At 44.4% G+C, this 14,755-nt stretch overlaps 1 protein-coding gene across 1 annotated transcript in view; it reads left to right on the top strand.

Annotated features, from left to right (window-relative positions):
• Positions 1–14,755, top strand: part of BCO1 (beta-carotene oxygenase 1) — a 65,649-nt gene that overhangs the window by 17,651 nt on the left and 33,243 nt on the right. The window contains exons 3-5 of the mRNA XM_060254359.1: positions 4,865–4,994; positions 11,637–11,784; positions 13,985–14,132. Coding sequence (XP_060110342.1) covers positions 4,865–4,994; positions 11,637–11,784; positions 13,985–14,132 — 426 coding nt within the window. The remainder of the gene's footprint in view (positions 1–4,864; positions 4,995–11,636; positions 11,785–13,984; positions 14,133–14,755) is intronic.

The raw sequence follows: 14,755 nt of genomic DNA, 5'->3' as shown, positions 1-14,755 counted from the left end.
CCATCGGGCAGACAATATAGAGTGTTGAAGGCTAAGACAAATAGATTTAAGGGCAGCTTCTATCCAAGTGCTGTGGTTAGGCTAAATGCAGGGCTATGAATGGTTATTTGTTTTAGATGTAGGCTAAATGTAGGGTTATGAATGGTTATTTGTTTTAGATGTATTTAAATGGTTTATGTATATGTTTTTTTTTTAGTGTTGATGTGTTGGTATGTTTGTGGAAGAGCACTTCATTTCGTTGCTCTCATTTTCCTTTTTTGAGAACAATGGTAATAAATTTATCTATCTATCTATCTATCTATCTATCTATCTCTACCTGCTCTCCAAGTTTGGTGAGGATTGGGTTTACGGGATCTGAGTTACAGTGACCCAAAGAAGGTGCCGCCACCAAAGTGCTTTCTGGGGAAATGAGTACCTGATTTTTTCAGAAAGCACTTTCCGGAAGAACCTTTTTGGAGGGGGGCATAACTTAGACCCCATCAATCCTCACCAAACTTGGAGGGCAGGTAAAGGAGAGTCAGCCAGATATTCTCTGTGAGCTTGGTGTCTTTAGCACACCAGACAGGGCTGTTCTAGTGAACCATGAACCTCACAAACCAAACTGGTTTATTTGTCTCTCAACATGTCCCCTGAAGAGCTTTACACTCAGCTAAACAACATCTTCTGGTAATCCCTGACCCAAATGACATCCATTTAGCTTTAACCTTTTTGGCTCTGGATTGGTGGAATACTCTCCATGGCAAGAGCAGCGCCCTGTGGGACTCATTATAGTTCGGCAGGGCCTGTAAGACAGAGTTGTTCCACCAGGCCTTTGGATTGAGGTCACGCATGTCAACTTACAATGGCCTCCCCTGCCCGAAATCTATCTTAGTCTGCTTTACATAGTGCACTCTATTAAGCTGCCCCATGAACAGGGCCACCCCTGCCACTAGGCAAACTAGGCAATTGCCTAGGGCGCCAGTCTTCAGGGGGTGCTGAATTGGGTGCCCCCATGTGACTCAGTGATGTTACCAGTGCAGGGGGGGGGTGCCAGAAGTTAGCCTTGTCTAGGGTGCCAGACAGTCTAGGGCCAGCCTGGCCATGAGCAGATGCGTCATCCCACACCTGATATATCAGCCCTTGGGCATATTCACAGCTTATAGGGAGTTTTGTTCTTCTTAGCTTGCCATCATGTCTTATACCATTGAATTTATAGATTTTAATGCATATATTGTGGATTGTTTTTAACTATTTTATCTATCTGTGGTGAGTGCCATGAGCCCACTTGCAGGGGAATGTTGTCACGGCTGGGGCTGGGTCAGGCAAAGTCCAGGGGCAGTCTGAGGTCTGTAGCCAGTAAGCAGGAGGGTCCGAGGTGCCAAATCCAAATCACTGTACAAGTATCGCAGGTCCGAGGTCCAGAAGCCGAGGTCAGGGAGTCCAGAAGTCACAAGCCAAAGTCAGGGAGTCCAGAAACCAAAGTCAAGCCAGAGTGGATGCTAGAACGTCAGGGAGATGACTAGTTGCTTCCACAAAGCCTCCTCCCAAAGCCTACAGCTATATAGCCCTCTGCTGGCTGTTGCCCATTTGGGCTAATTGCTGGCTCAGAGAGGCAGCCAGGATCCTGTTACAACTCAAGCATCCTTGCTCTTAGAAGGGCCAGAATCCTCTCAAAACTCAGGGCTCAGGGAGCGTCTTGCTTGTAAGCGTGCCGCCCTCCTCCGATCCCTGAGGTCCTGACGGAGGCGGTCACGCACACGCGCCACCCGAGAGGGTGAGGCAGGGGGGCTGGGATCTTCTCCAGCAGGAGGCAGGGGCACTGGTGCAGGTGGCAGGGGCACAGTTTCTTCTGCAGGCTCCACTTCCTCTGCAGGGTCCCCAGCACCCATGACAAATGTGAAATAGAAATCTCAAAAATAAATAAATGTGTGTGACAGTTCGTGGTTCATATACTGGGCACGTTGCATCCTAGCTGGGAGTTTTCTTACCATGTCCTCTTGTAATGAGGTAAGCTATTTTGGAATGGATGTCCCCTCCAGACCTAAGGTGATGCTTCCTGGCATCTTCTGAAGAAGGCGTTTTAGCATTTGGAGGAGGAGAAATTGGATTTATATCCCACCCTTCAGTCTGAATCTCAGAGTCCTAGAATGGCTTGCAAACTCCTTTACCCTCGTCCCTGTCAGCAAACACCCTATGAGGTAGGTGGGGCTGAGAGAGCTCTCACAGCAGCTGCCCTTTCAAGGACAGCTCTGTGAGAGCTGTGGCTGACCCAAGACCATTCCAGCAGCTGCAAGTGGAGGAGTGGGGAATCAAACCCAGTTCTCCCAGATAAGAGTCCATGCACTTAACCACTACACCAAAATGGGCCCCAGGAGGCAATCAGTGGGCAAGATGATGTCCATTGGCACCATGTTGGAGATGATGTCCATTGGCACCATGTTGGAGATTGGCAATCAGTGGGCAAGATGATGTCCATTGATCACCATGTTGGGTAAACAGCAGTCTGATGACATCTGGAGGGGATATGCCTGGAGATTTGGGGGAAAGAACACAGCAGAGAAGTGATGCTGTAGAGTCTGCACTGCCAGTTCCTCCAGGGGTATCTCTGTGGTATGAAGGTCACTTGTAGTCCTGAGAGAACTCCAGGCCCCACCTGGAGGCTGGCAAGCCTAGAAGGAAGAACTTGATTGTTGTTGTGGAACAGGAGTGAGATTCTCCATGGTGGCTCTTTTCTTTTCCGCTTCCTCCAAACACCACACCCTTATCTGTCTCTAATGAGGGCTTTGTTATTAGGAATGGAGTGTGAATTCCATAAAACTTGACCTCATTGGTGCAGGCAGGTAGCAAAGGAACAAGAAAGAGCCAGTGTGATGTTGCAGAAGGCTCAAGTCTGATGAGGTGTGGTTTTCATAAGAGATAGCAGATAATAATTCTGATAGCCCAATACTGCTTCCTTCCCCCACCCCCTTATTACTGCCAATCTAATTATCATCAATACCTGCCAACTGAAGTGTCATTCAGTTCATTCCGTCATCTCTTTTGCTATTGCACTATTGGCACCAAAATGATTTGTGTTACCATTTCCGCCAGTGATACATGTGAAACTTCCATGTGTTCCATCAAATCATTGGCCTATAAAGGTCAGTCTTGTCTATTCAGGCTGGCAGCTGCTCTCCAAGGTCTCAGGCAGAGGTATTTATTTCTACTTGATTCTTTTCCACACTGAAGAGATGCTCTGCCACTGAACTGTAGCCATTTCTCTTGACACTGAACAGAGTTTATCTAGTGTACTACAAATATCCAGTTCTGTTTGCATCGTTATGCATGGTGTGGTTGCCATTCGTGCTGCGTGTGAACTTGTCATATAGAAGGTATTGAGCTTTTTAAAAATGAATCAAAGATTTACATACATAAACAGAAGGAAGCGGAACATTGCTCATTGCTCAAGATCAGGGAAGGGAAGGGAAGGGAAGGGAAGGGAAGGGAAGGGAAGGGAAGGGAAGGAAGGGAAGGGAAGGGAAGGGAAGGGAAGGGAAGGGAAGGGAAGGGAAGGAAAGGAAAGGAAAGGAAAGGAAAGGAAAGGAAAGGAAAGGAAAGGAAAGGAAAGGAAAGGAAAGGAAAGGAAAGGAAAGGAAAGGAAAGGAAAGGAAAGGAAAGGAAAGGAAAGGAAAGGAAAGGAAAGGAAAGGAAAGGAAAGGAAAGGAAAGGAAAGGAAAGGAGAAAAATGACAGAACGGGAAAAAAGAATTAGTACCTAGTTTATATTCATAAAATAAAGGGAGACCAATAGCCTCTGTGTATTTTTTTTCACCTGCCATGTTGAAATGATGACTACATGGTATGCAAGAAGCCCTGATATTACGCTTTTTGCGAGCCCAATGTATTCTCCTCTGAGCCAGAAGAACTGTGGGGTGATAATTGGCAGGACATTCACGTGAACTCTCTGCCAGCAGCCAATAAATTGGAGGGAGTTGTAGCCAGGCTCTGCCTCCAAAATGGCAAATCTATGCTGCACATTCCCCCCCCCCAACTGTTTTTCCCCAGCTGAACTGTGGGATTTCTATACTATGGCTCAGCTGGAAATGAGGAAAACAGGGTGTTGGACCATTGATACCATTGATACTGCTTGTGGGCAGACCCCATGGAGGAAAAAGGGGACAATAGGAATGAGGTGGCAACACAGCAGTGTATAGCCTAGGAACAGAGCAAATGGATGTTGTTCCTGCTCTTGCTGGTGTTTCCATGTGAAAGATGCAGTTCAATGAATTCAATTAATTTTATAGCCAAATTCCATCTCTTATATGGTCATCCCCCACAATAATTCCCCTCATTGCTACATTCGTTATCACACAATCTTTTGGTGGTGCAGCCCTCAAGTGACTTGCCTCTCTTCCACCAGAGCAAGAGCTTTTTCTGTGGTGGCCCCATCCTGGTGGAATGCTCTGTCAGAGGACACGCATGCCTTGTTAGCCTGCAAGACAGAGCTCTTCCAACAGGCCTTATATTGTGTATGTCTTACCATTCTTATTTCCATTGGATCATTTGACTGTTGGGTTGTTGGATGCTGCTATGTTTTTAAAAAGGGGTTTATTTTAAATTGTAAATTATACGTTCTTTATTCCTACTGCTTTTAATATTGTATATTGAATTGTATTTTATTTTAAGCCACACCAAGCCTTGCCTGTTGAGGGAGCGGTAGGGTATAAATTTTAAACATTAAATGGCTAAGTAAATCCTTTCAGCGTTAGGAGATGTTTGCATTCCATCGCAGTAAGGTTGGGGAGGGGGTTGCTGCTGTCACTAAATATCAAACATATTAACTAGCAAACTGCATTTTTCACATCAGTGAACTCAGATATTAAGCTTTTTGTGCTCTTCACGGACAGGTGAGGTTTTCTATCGAAGCAAATACCTCCGCAGTGATACTTACAATCGCAATGTCGAAGCCAACAGAATTGTGGTGTCAGAATTAGGAACGATGGCTTATCCAGATCCATGTAAAAACATATTTGCCAAGTAAGCAGCCCTGGAATGTTCTTTACCTCCAAATTTCCCTTTTCTGTTTCCTTGTCAAGATGCTTTATGTGCCATAGCAGCTTTACCCATGTGATTTGCTTCTTCTCTTCCTTTTCCCAGCTTCTGTCTGTTTGCGTTATATTCTAAGTCTTAGGCCAGGGAGTGGGGGCCCAAATTTCTTCTCATGTGGGAGACCTGAAATTAGATCTTTCTGTCAACAGAGAGGAAGGGGGCACATTGCATTAGAACAGCAGAAATTGGCAACAGAGGCTTAATCTGTCCTTCCCCACATTTCCCCCCAAAAATCACCCTGGTCGTTTTCGCACTTAGCGTTTGCTCCCCTTATTCCGCGGCGCAATTATGTCCGGATCATTTTTCTCGTTTTCCCACTAGTGACTCTTTCGGAGTCGCCTTCCCTGAAGCCCCAGCTCAAATCGTTTTCCCACTGGCATCGACTTGAGTTCGATGCCCTGTCAATCATTTTTTTTTTAAGCGCAAGTCTGGTTGCGTAATGACGTACTAACGTAACATCGAGCTGTTCCCTCCCCTTCTTTTCTTGGACAAACCGCATCACGTGTGCTGCTGCTGCTTATGGATTGGCTGCAGCTGTAGAATCCTCCACAGCCCTTTATGTATTAACGGAAGCATTCACAGTGGAGAATCCTAGCACTAGATTCCCCCCCCCAAATTCTGAAGCACTAGATTCCCCCCCCCCCAAATTTCCTCCGCTCTCTTTCCCCTCCCCGGCTGGCGCTTGCAACGGGGACCTGACTGATTCCTGCTGCCAGAGCTCCCCCCCCCCGCTCCATTCTCTCCTTCCCCTTCTGTGGCGCGTGTGAAGAGCGAGCTCGTGTCTATTTTCTAACCGAGCGGAATGTAGCCAGGGAGAAGAATGCAGGACTCCAACTTCCCATTTTATACATGGCGATTTTGTGCAGGTCCAGAAATCCTGGTGGCACAGCTGAGGGAGGCATTCCCTTTTTAAAACACACACACATGAACGCTTTGGCCCGCACCGGCACTAGATTCCCCCCCCCCAACAATGGTCGTTTTCGCATTATCGAGATAACGCAACAGCGAAATAACGCAACTAAAGTCAATAATAATAAAAAAAAATTCTAACGAAACCAATTGAAGTGGCAATTGAGGCTATTCCAGGAGGGTTTTTTTTTTTCTATTTGTTAATTTCGAAATATCGCTATTACGCAAAACTGTGAAGTTTTAAAAAAAAATGGCCATGCCGGCACTTTGGGGAAGCGCCGCGAAAGGCTGATGATTGGCCAAGGGGGTGGATGGGGTGGGAGGACGGAAAGGGAGAGGGTGCCGCCCACACAGCAGTCGATCCGGCGTGGATGGATTTCCCACAGAAAACTCCGCGGAGTGGATCCGGAGTGGATCCGGAGGTTTTCAAAAACTCCGGAAGGAGGTGGATCTAGATACTCCGGCGTGAAACCCCTGCAGCGCCGGAGCAAACCGCAGCGCCGGAGCAACAGGTGGGAAAACCAGGAAAAGATCCGGAGGTAAATGGGGTGCTACGCCGGAGTAAACGCTAGTGCGAAAACGGCCCCTGTCAAAGTTAGTGTTAGCTATGAACATTGGGGGAGGAGACAGATATACTGCAGGGTCATAGCCAGAATTTTAAATTTGGTGGGGCCGCAGGCAGGATTTTTTTTTTTGTTTAGAGGGGCCAGGCTCTCAATGTCAACTCTAAAAATAGCCCGTGAAAGCCCTAAAAAAACAAATGCCACATTATTCCTTTTATTATCACAAAATTATGCACAACCTTTCATTGTCCCCTTCACTTTTTTATCAGGCTGGATGATGCGGGGCGGGGGGAGAGAAAGAAAGGGGTTAAGGCCTCTTGAACAGAGTGGCAGCGAGCAAAGGGGTGAATGACTGGGGGGCCAGAAAGGTTACACAGGGGTTTGATTGGTGCGGCCTGGACCCCCTGAGGCCCCACTGTAGCTACGGGCCTGACTATGAGCACAGGTCTTCCCTTCTCCCTTACTACTGCTAATAGCATGTTGAGGTGGGGAAATTTCTACTGAGGAAGTGGTTTGCAGGAGAAGATTAGACTTCTTTCTCCTCCAGTGTCAAGGCTCTGATTCAGTTTCTCATTCTGTCACAGACCGGAATGCTGGATCCTCCTTGCTGAGGGGAGAACCCGATGACTTGTAGAAGGAGGATATGGTTCTGGAACAAACCTAGATCTTGACTATGGCCCCCGTGAGATAAGCTCTGATTGGGCCATGACTCAGTGTTGGAACCTCTGTTTTCTGTGCAGAAGGTCCCAGTTTTGATCCCCAGTTAAAAAAGCAGCTGGCTTTATTTCTGTCATGCGTTAGATACTTAATAGAAAGCAATCTCTGTAAAGAAAGTTTAAAATAAAATAAAAAATCACATAGAGAGAGACTTGCATCTCCCTCTCCAGGCACAGCAAGAAGCGTGAGAAACCAGATTATCTCTTTCATGGCGGGAGGTACCTCTGCCCTCCTACCAGTTTGGAACCCCTACCCCTGAATTAGCCGTAGCCCCAGAGGCCTTGTCTCAATGGCCACCTCAAGATCCAAGTGCTCTGGAAGTGTTCCTGGAGCTGCTACAGCACTTGCCTCCAACCCAGCATTTAATTTTTAGCCAGCAAGAGAGGCAGGATGTGAATATCTGCACCTTCTATAGGACAGCTTAAGCCTCATGGTTAGCCTTCAGGCATCACTGGAACAACATATGAGGTTCCCTGATTGCCTGTATGAAGCTGAAATATGCATGTCACTCACTGTTCCATCAGACCGGGGAGACCTTGCCTTGCTTTGCCTGTCTGCTCCATGGATTTCAGCCTAGATCAAGATATTCCACCCTTTCCCCTCCAACTTCTTTTTAATCTTAAAGTAAACATTGGAGCTCTTGAATCTGCCTTATGCTGAATCAGACTATTCCTCTATTAAGGTCAGGCTGATAGGGGCTTGTTGCACTCTCAGACAGACGTCTTTCACATCAGCCACTCTCTGGTTCTTTCTCTCTTTCTCTCTCCCTGATTTTTGAAACATTTTTAAACTTTCTGAGATTGCTTCCTATCAAGATTCTGATAGTTATACAATCAGATTTTTTTTAATTTTAAATTTTATTGAACAGCAAATAATCATACAACAAACAACATCCAACAAGTAATAAAATACCTAAACATTTATACTACTTCATCAAGGCACCTTTAAAAGACTCATAATTAATGAAACACAAAATCTAAACCTTTAGTTGGTACGTTACTGTCTTCAGAAGTGTTGTTATTTACATACTCAAAAAGTCCATATTTTTCAACAAAATTATTTTCTAACTCAGGATTCGCCATTTTAACATCTGAGCTGTAGATTTGTCCTTAATTACTATGTCCCAAACCTTTGCAAACAAACATCTTAGTGTAGGAATCTTGTTTGTTTTCCAAGATTGTGCTAAAGTTATTTTCCCTGCCACTAATAACAGTGAAATAAGCCAGATGCTTTTTAACTGGGGATCGAAACTGCACAGAAAACAGAGGCTCCAACACTGAGCCACGGCTCAGTCAGAGCTTATCTCATGGGGGACATAGTCAAGATCTGTCCCTTTTTATGGTGGCTGGTATGTTTTTAGGTGTTTGGAAATTATACTTATCCATAATTTCAAAACTCCCAGCCTTCAGTAGCCTCTGGAGCCTTGGAGCTTGCACTTGGCCCCATTGCTGCTGAAGAGGGTGGAAAGCAAGCATCTACCTCCTCCCTGAGGTCGTGACCCCTTACAGGCTTATAAGATCACTGTAAGGCAGGGGCAGCCAAACTGTGGCTCTTTCACACTTATTGTGTGGCTCTTGAAGCTCCCACCACCCTGTTGGCTGACTTGGATAAGGAATTTCTCTCTTTAAAATCCCTTCTCTGAGCCAAGCCAGGTGGCAGTGTGAAGAATGCATTTGAAGTTAAAGTTGCTTTCTTTCCACCTCTCTCTCCCTCCTCCTTTCTATTTGCCTTCCTGCCTGCCTGTCTTGTGGCTCTCAAACAGTTGATGTTTATTCCACGTGGCTCTTACATTAAGCAAGTTTGACCACCCCTGCTGTAAGGTAATCCAGTGTTATTGTTCACATACTGCAGAAGGATAGGGTCACCAAGGAAAGAATGGCTTGAGGAAAGTCAGCCCGTGTGGGATAGTGGTCAGAGTTTCAGACTAGAATCTGGGAGACCCAGGTTTTAGCCCCCACTCTGCCATGGAAACTTACTGGGTGGCCTTGGGCTGGTCACTCCCTAGGGGTGGGATCAGATGAGGGATTTGCCCTGGCTGTCTCTTGGCTTTGTAAAATCCGCTCCAGGAAGAGATGCACCAGGGTAATCAAACAGCCCCTGCCCTGCTTCCGGGAGAGACATGGGCCACACACATGCAAGAGGAGCATTTAGACTGTTCCTGTGTGTGCGAGGTTGCATGCATCATGTGCCTTGGCCATTCAGACAGCCAGGAAACATGCCATGCATGCGCTTTGGAGATTTGCTACCAGGAACTGTTTAATCTGGTCCCAGCCCATCCTACATGGGAGGACGTGGATTCTTGCTTTCTCCACCCTCTTCAGCAGCAATGGGGCAAATTCTCCATTCTAGCATCGGGGCTGTGCAGTTTCTTATGAGTAGATAAAAATAGATTTTGTTTATGTGATGTGACAGAGAACCATCTTATGGTTCAAGAGAACACTGTTTAGATCTTGAAAGGTGTGCAGATCTGTGGAATGTCACATGAAAGACAGGTTTGCTGCCTTCCATTTCTCTACACACAAGTTTTGGAAACTGGTGACACTGCAGTTGTGGAACACACACCCCAGGGAGGCCAGCCAGACTGCTTCTTTACTTAGCTTTAGGCTGCAATTGAAAATGTTCCTGTTTATCCAGGTCTTTGGCATCTGGTCCTTTTGTGATATTGAACAATGCAATATTCTCTCTCTCTCTCACTTCCCGGTAGACATGCATAGGCTTAGCTGCTACTTAATTAACTGTGCATCAGGTTGATTATGAGAATCAATAATACAAAAACAATGGCTGCCTTCTTTAGAATAAATAGAATGTAGATGTTCTTACCTTGTGTTTTAATTAAAAACCTAAGGTTTCTTTCAGGAATGAAATTGACTACACCTGAAGCTGTGTATGACCTTGCTTATTCAATTTCACCACATTTCGTTTTGGAGAAGTGGTGCTTTTCAGGCATTAGGAAAATTCCAGCAACATATTCCCCTGTTCATGCTCCCCATTACATTTCACAGTCATCACGCTTCTGATACTCTGTCAGTTCTAGAGCCCCAAGAGTAATAAGAGGAAACACTTGTGTTGCTGTGCAGAAATCATCATTGGCATAAGATCTCAGAAAGGAGCAGGAAATTGTGTAATAAAGATGAGACAAGGACAGATGCCAAATCTTCCATCCATTCCAATGGGTGTGGATGAGTATTGCCAAGCATAATTGTTTGTGCACAGAAATGCAATACTAAGTTACCCAAGTCTTACGATTTCCACGTCAGGTGCAAATTTGGCTCATAAAGCAATATGATGTGTTCTCTACAGATCCTCAGATAGACAATGCTAAAAAAACCCAAACAAAAACAGAGCCAGTGCATTGAATTGGTGCTTTCTTCATCCTCATCATCCTGTGATCCCCAAATACCTTTGTTTCCAAGTGCAGCTTAAGAGTAGGAATATCCACAAGAGCAGGGGGTCATCAATCATGTTGAACCTGTGGGCATTTTTTGAATTTTGAGACGGATAGAGAGTGGCACCACAAAATGGCTGCTCTAGGAGGAGAGACCAATCACAAAATGGCTGCCATGGAGAGCAGTCACAAAATATTGAGAGGTTCCAAGCCAAAGATCCTACAGTAATGAAGCTGTTTATGAATGGGTGCTTCTTGAAGACTTGAAGGAGATGCCTCCTAGACTCTTCTGAAGTACTTCCTGCCCCAGTGAGGAAAAAGAAAGTCAGGAATGGCTCTTTGCTTTGGGGAAGAGGTGGTTTGCAGAAGAAAGAAGTAGGGCAACCATGGTGTTTGTGAGTGTTACATTGGGAATCACTGCCCAGTGAATGCCAGTTTTTCTTCCAATGTCTAGAGTGAATGATTATCATCACTGCAATGGTGAAGAGGCATCATAGCACAGAGGCTAAGAGAATGAGCAGTGATCCAGAGATCCCTGGCTCAAATGTTCCCTGTGCCTTGTTCACAAAGTGGCTTTATTTATTAATTTAATTCATTTATTTCATTTGTACTCCACCTTTGTCCCAATAGGGATTCAGAGCAGCTGACAGTTTCATTCATGCTTTCTTGATTTTGTCCTCACAACAACCCTGTGAGGTAGGTTACACTTAGAAAGTGACCAGCCCAAAGCCTCCAAGTAAGCGCCCATGGCAGAATGGGGATCGAAACCTGGGTCTCTCAGACCTTAGTTTGGCACTCTGACCACTACCCCACACAGGCTGGTTTTCCTCAAGCCATTCCACCCTTGGTGACCCTGTCTATTGTACATGAACAATAACACTGGGCTATATTACCATGCTCTTGTATGGGGTCATGACCAGGTGATGTGTGCCAAGTATTTTGAATGCAGAAAACACTGTCAATATTGTGACAGGATGTTTGTTTCTCCAAATGTAGGGCCTTTAGCTACCTGTCCCACACAATACCTAAATTCACGGACAACTGCATGATCAATATCATCAGAAATGGAGAGGATTACTATGCCAGCAGTGAAGTCAATTTCATCAGGAAAATTGACCCTAAGACTCTGGAAACTCTAGAAAAGGTGAGTTTGGGCTGCTTATGTTTACATGTTGTGAGGGATAGCACAGAAAAGTAGGTTTTAAAATGCTGCCTGTTTCGGAGCAGCTGAGCAATTAGAAGTTAACCTTCCCTGGACTGGGGACAATATTTGATAGGCTGCTCTACACCATTCTGTGATTGACCAGCATCAGTTAAGATTAGGTATAACACCAGCTGTTCTGGAGGGAAAATAATTGAGTTGTCGGTCCTCAGTGAGATTTCTTTAGATTTTCCTCTTATAACAGGAGTCACAGTATTCTGACAGGTTTAGTCAGAAAGATTCTTCTACAGAGAGAAGAGAAGTGATGAAACTCCTTTGCCCTGACAGTATTAGAACTACTCAGAATGAGACTTGAGATTCTAGGTCCAGAAAGCTACAAACTGCTTTGCACAGACAAAAATACTGGAAGACAGATTTGGCAAGGGTGAATGAGCAGTTAGACTGAAACTCCCAATCAAGTCAAGTAGAAAAGGATTATTGCTCCTTAGGGAAAAGAAGAACTGCCAGTAAAAAGGATTGTGCTCTGAGGAGAACCCAGGGTCTGTAGTAGAGGGAATAAACTGTGGACACCTCAGGAGTTAGTAGAAAGCTGTAATTTCTGAAGGGAGAAACCAGATTTCAAAGGGAGAAATCTAGAGAAGAAAGGGCTATTATCCAATAAACTCTATTAAGAAGCTATGTTTTCACTATACTATACTAAGTATCTCTCACTGAAAAGAACTAGAAAACTCTGAAATTACAACCATATATAGAAAGAATATAGAAAGAGGAGATAGCATGATTTAGAAATGCTGAGGTAAATATACAGGCTTGATAACTTAGAATATGGAACTTCCAAGTTCTCAGGTTCTCAAGTCTGTATATTTACCTCAGCATTTCTAAATCATGATATCTCTCCTCTTTCTATATATTCCCTGCCTATTAAATAAAATATTTATTTTGTTTTGAAAGTTACTCTGCCTCAAGTGCCGTTTCAGAAGGGTTTAATATTAAGACAAGACAGCTCCTGTATTTTCCCTCAAGTTCCTGTGCTTGGACAATAGCCTAAACAATTATCTGTGCCAGGGTGGGACAATTTAGGTTATTAAGACAAAGGAGACATACACGCTACCTAAGGGCAACTCAGTCACAGAGGGGAACTAAAGTTTTGGAAGGAAAATCTACCTGAGAGTAGGGAGACAGTGACTCAACATACATGTCATCAAAATGAGAGCTAATAAAGGTGGAGAAGGGTCAGCAAAAATATACTCCAAAGAAACACCTGAGAGTTTCACACTAGAGAGTCTTCTGTCTTTTCTGGATTTATGCCACCCTTCAAAGTGAGTCTTCATGGTGTAGTGGTTGTTGTTGTTTATTAAACTTAATTAATTGCCCCATCCTGGCTTGCGCCATACCCTGGGTGATATACAACATATGCCAAACAATATATCATTTTAAAACAATACAAGGTGATTAAAATTATAAAACTTTCTGATGACTTTCTGTAAATTTTTCATCCTGAACTGCCAGGGCGTTGTGTGTGTGTGTTGGGGGGGGAGTTTCTAGCATCTGGGGGTCAGGAAGAGATTGGTGTTAAACTAGGACTTTTGAGATCCAGGTTCAAATCTCCACTCTGCTGTTTAAGCTCTTTTAGTGACCTTGGGCCAGTTACGCCCTCTCTCATCCAAGCCTCCCTCTCAGGGTCATTGTTATGAGGATAAAATGGAGGAAGCACTAGGGAGAAACACATATATAAATATCTAAATAAATAAATTAGGAATGGTGTACCTTGTTCTCTCCTCATTCGTTTTATCCTTACAACAGCCCTGTGAGTAGATTGAGTGACAATAATGGACCCAGTGAGTTGAGTGGAGATTTGACTCCAATCTCCCAAGTTCATCTGGAACTATTACCCCTCCACTGCACTGGTGTAGGTTTGGCTCCATTCCATCCTGTGCTTACCATATTTGACCTGTGTGATCAGATGGCACTTACACTTTGATCCCATTCCTTTTAAACCTGAAGGGTCTGAATGGCAGGTTCTTTTAAAAGCCAGTGTTTTAGTCATTAGTCTGCTTGCTGAAGATGTGAAGTTGTTTGCCAGCAATGAAACCAGAAGTTTCTGGAATGTGTCTTGAAAGTCATGAATGCATTTCCCATCATCCTTGTTTGTGTTTCTGTCTTCTCTGATTCCACGTGGCAGGTTGACTACTCCAAGTATACAGCTATCAATTTGGCAACAGCCCATCCTCATTATGACAGTGCTGGGAATACTCTCAACATGGGCACCTCCATAGTCGATAAAGGAAGGACAAAATACATTCTCTTTCAGATTCCCCCTTCAGCACCAGGTAAAAGACAAATGGGGGTTAGGATTTTCTGTATTTTTTGTGAGTTAGGATGGGATGAGTTAATGTTTATATGATGAACAAAGTTTGAATCCAGTGGCACCTTTAAGACTAACACAGTTTTATTCAAGGTATAAGCTTTCAAGTTCACACTCACTTCTTCAGATATAATGAAATGGAAGTCCATACATATAGGTAAAGGGTGAAATGGAAGTCCATACATATCAGGCCTCAGATTCAGTGGGAACAGCTCCTGAACCTTTTTGAGAGTTCCTCCTCCTCCTTCTGAGAGTTCCACCTCCTTGTCCATTAAATAGTATTGCAGCTGCATCACAATCCCTGGATGAGCTCCACCACCTATTTTTCTATAAAATGACTGCTGCAACATATTAATATTGTTTGACAGATGCAAGGGCCAAACTGCAATAAAAAACATAGTTTATATGGTCACCATTTGTTTGGGTTTAATTCTGGGGGGAAACTTAGTGAAGGAAATTTAGAGATTGATGGGCAGATGTAAACTTCTTAGTTGTGGAATGCTGAGAGTAATTAACTGAGAACCTGCTATCACTAAGCGTGTTCTTCCAGTTTGGTCCTTGTATCTGTTAGAAGAACTGACTGATGAT

The sequence above is a fragment of the Heteronotia binoei genome, chromosome 14 (genome assembly GCF_032191835.1).
Source record: "Heteronotia binoei isolate CCM8104 ecotype False Entrance Well chromosome 14, APGP_CSIRO_Hbin_v1, whole genome shotgun sequence".
Lineage (NCBI taxonomy): Eukaryota > Metazoa > Chordata > Lepidosauria > Squamata > Gekkonidae > Heteronotia > Heteronotia binoei.
Note: the sequence above shows the minus strand (reverse complement) of the source record. Positions and strands in the feature narration are given on the sequence as shown.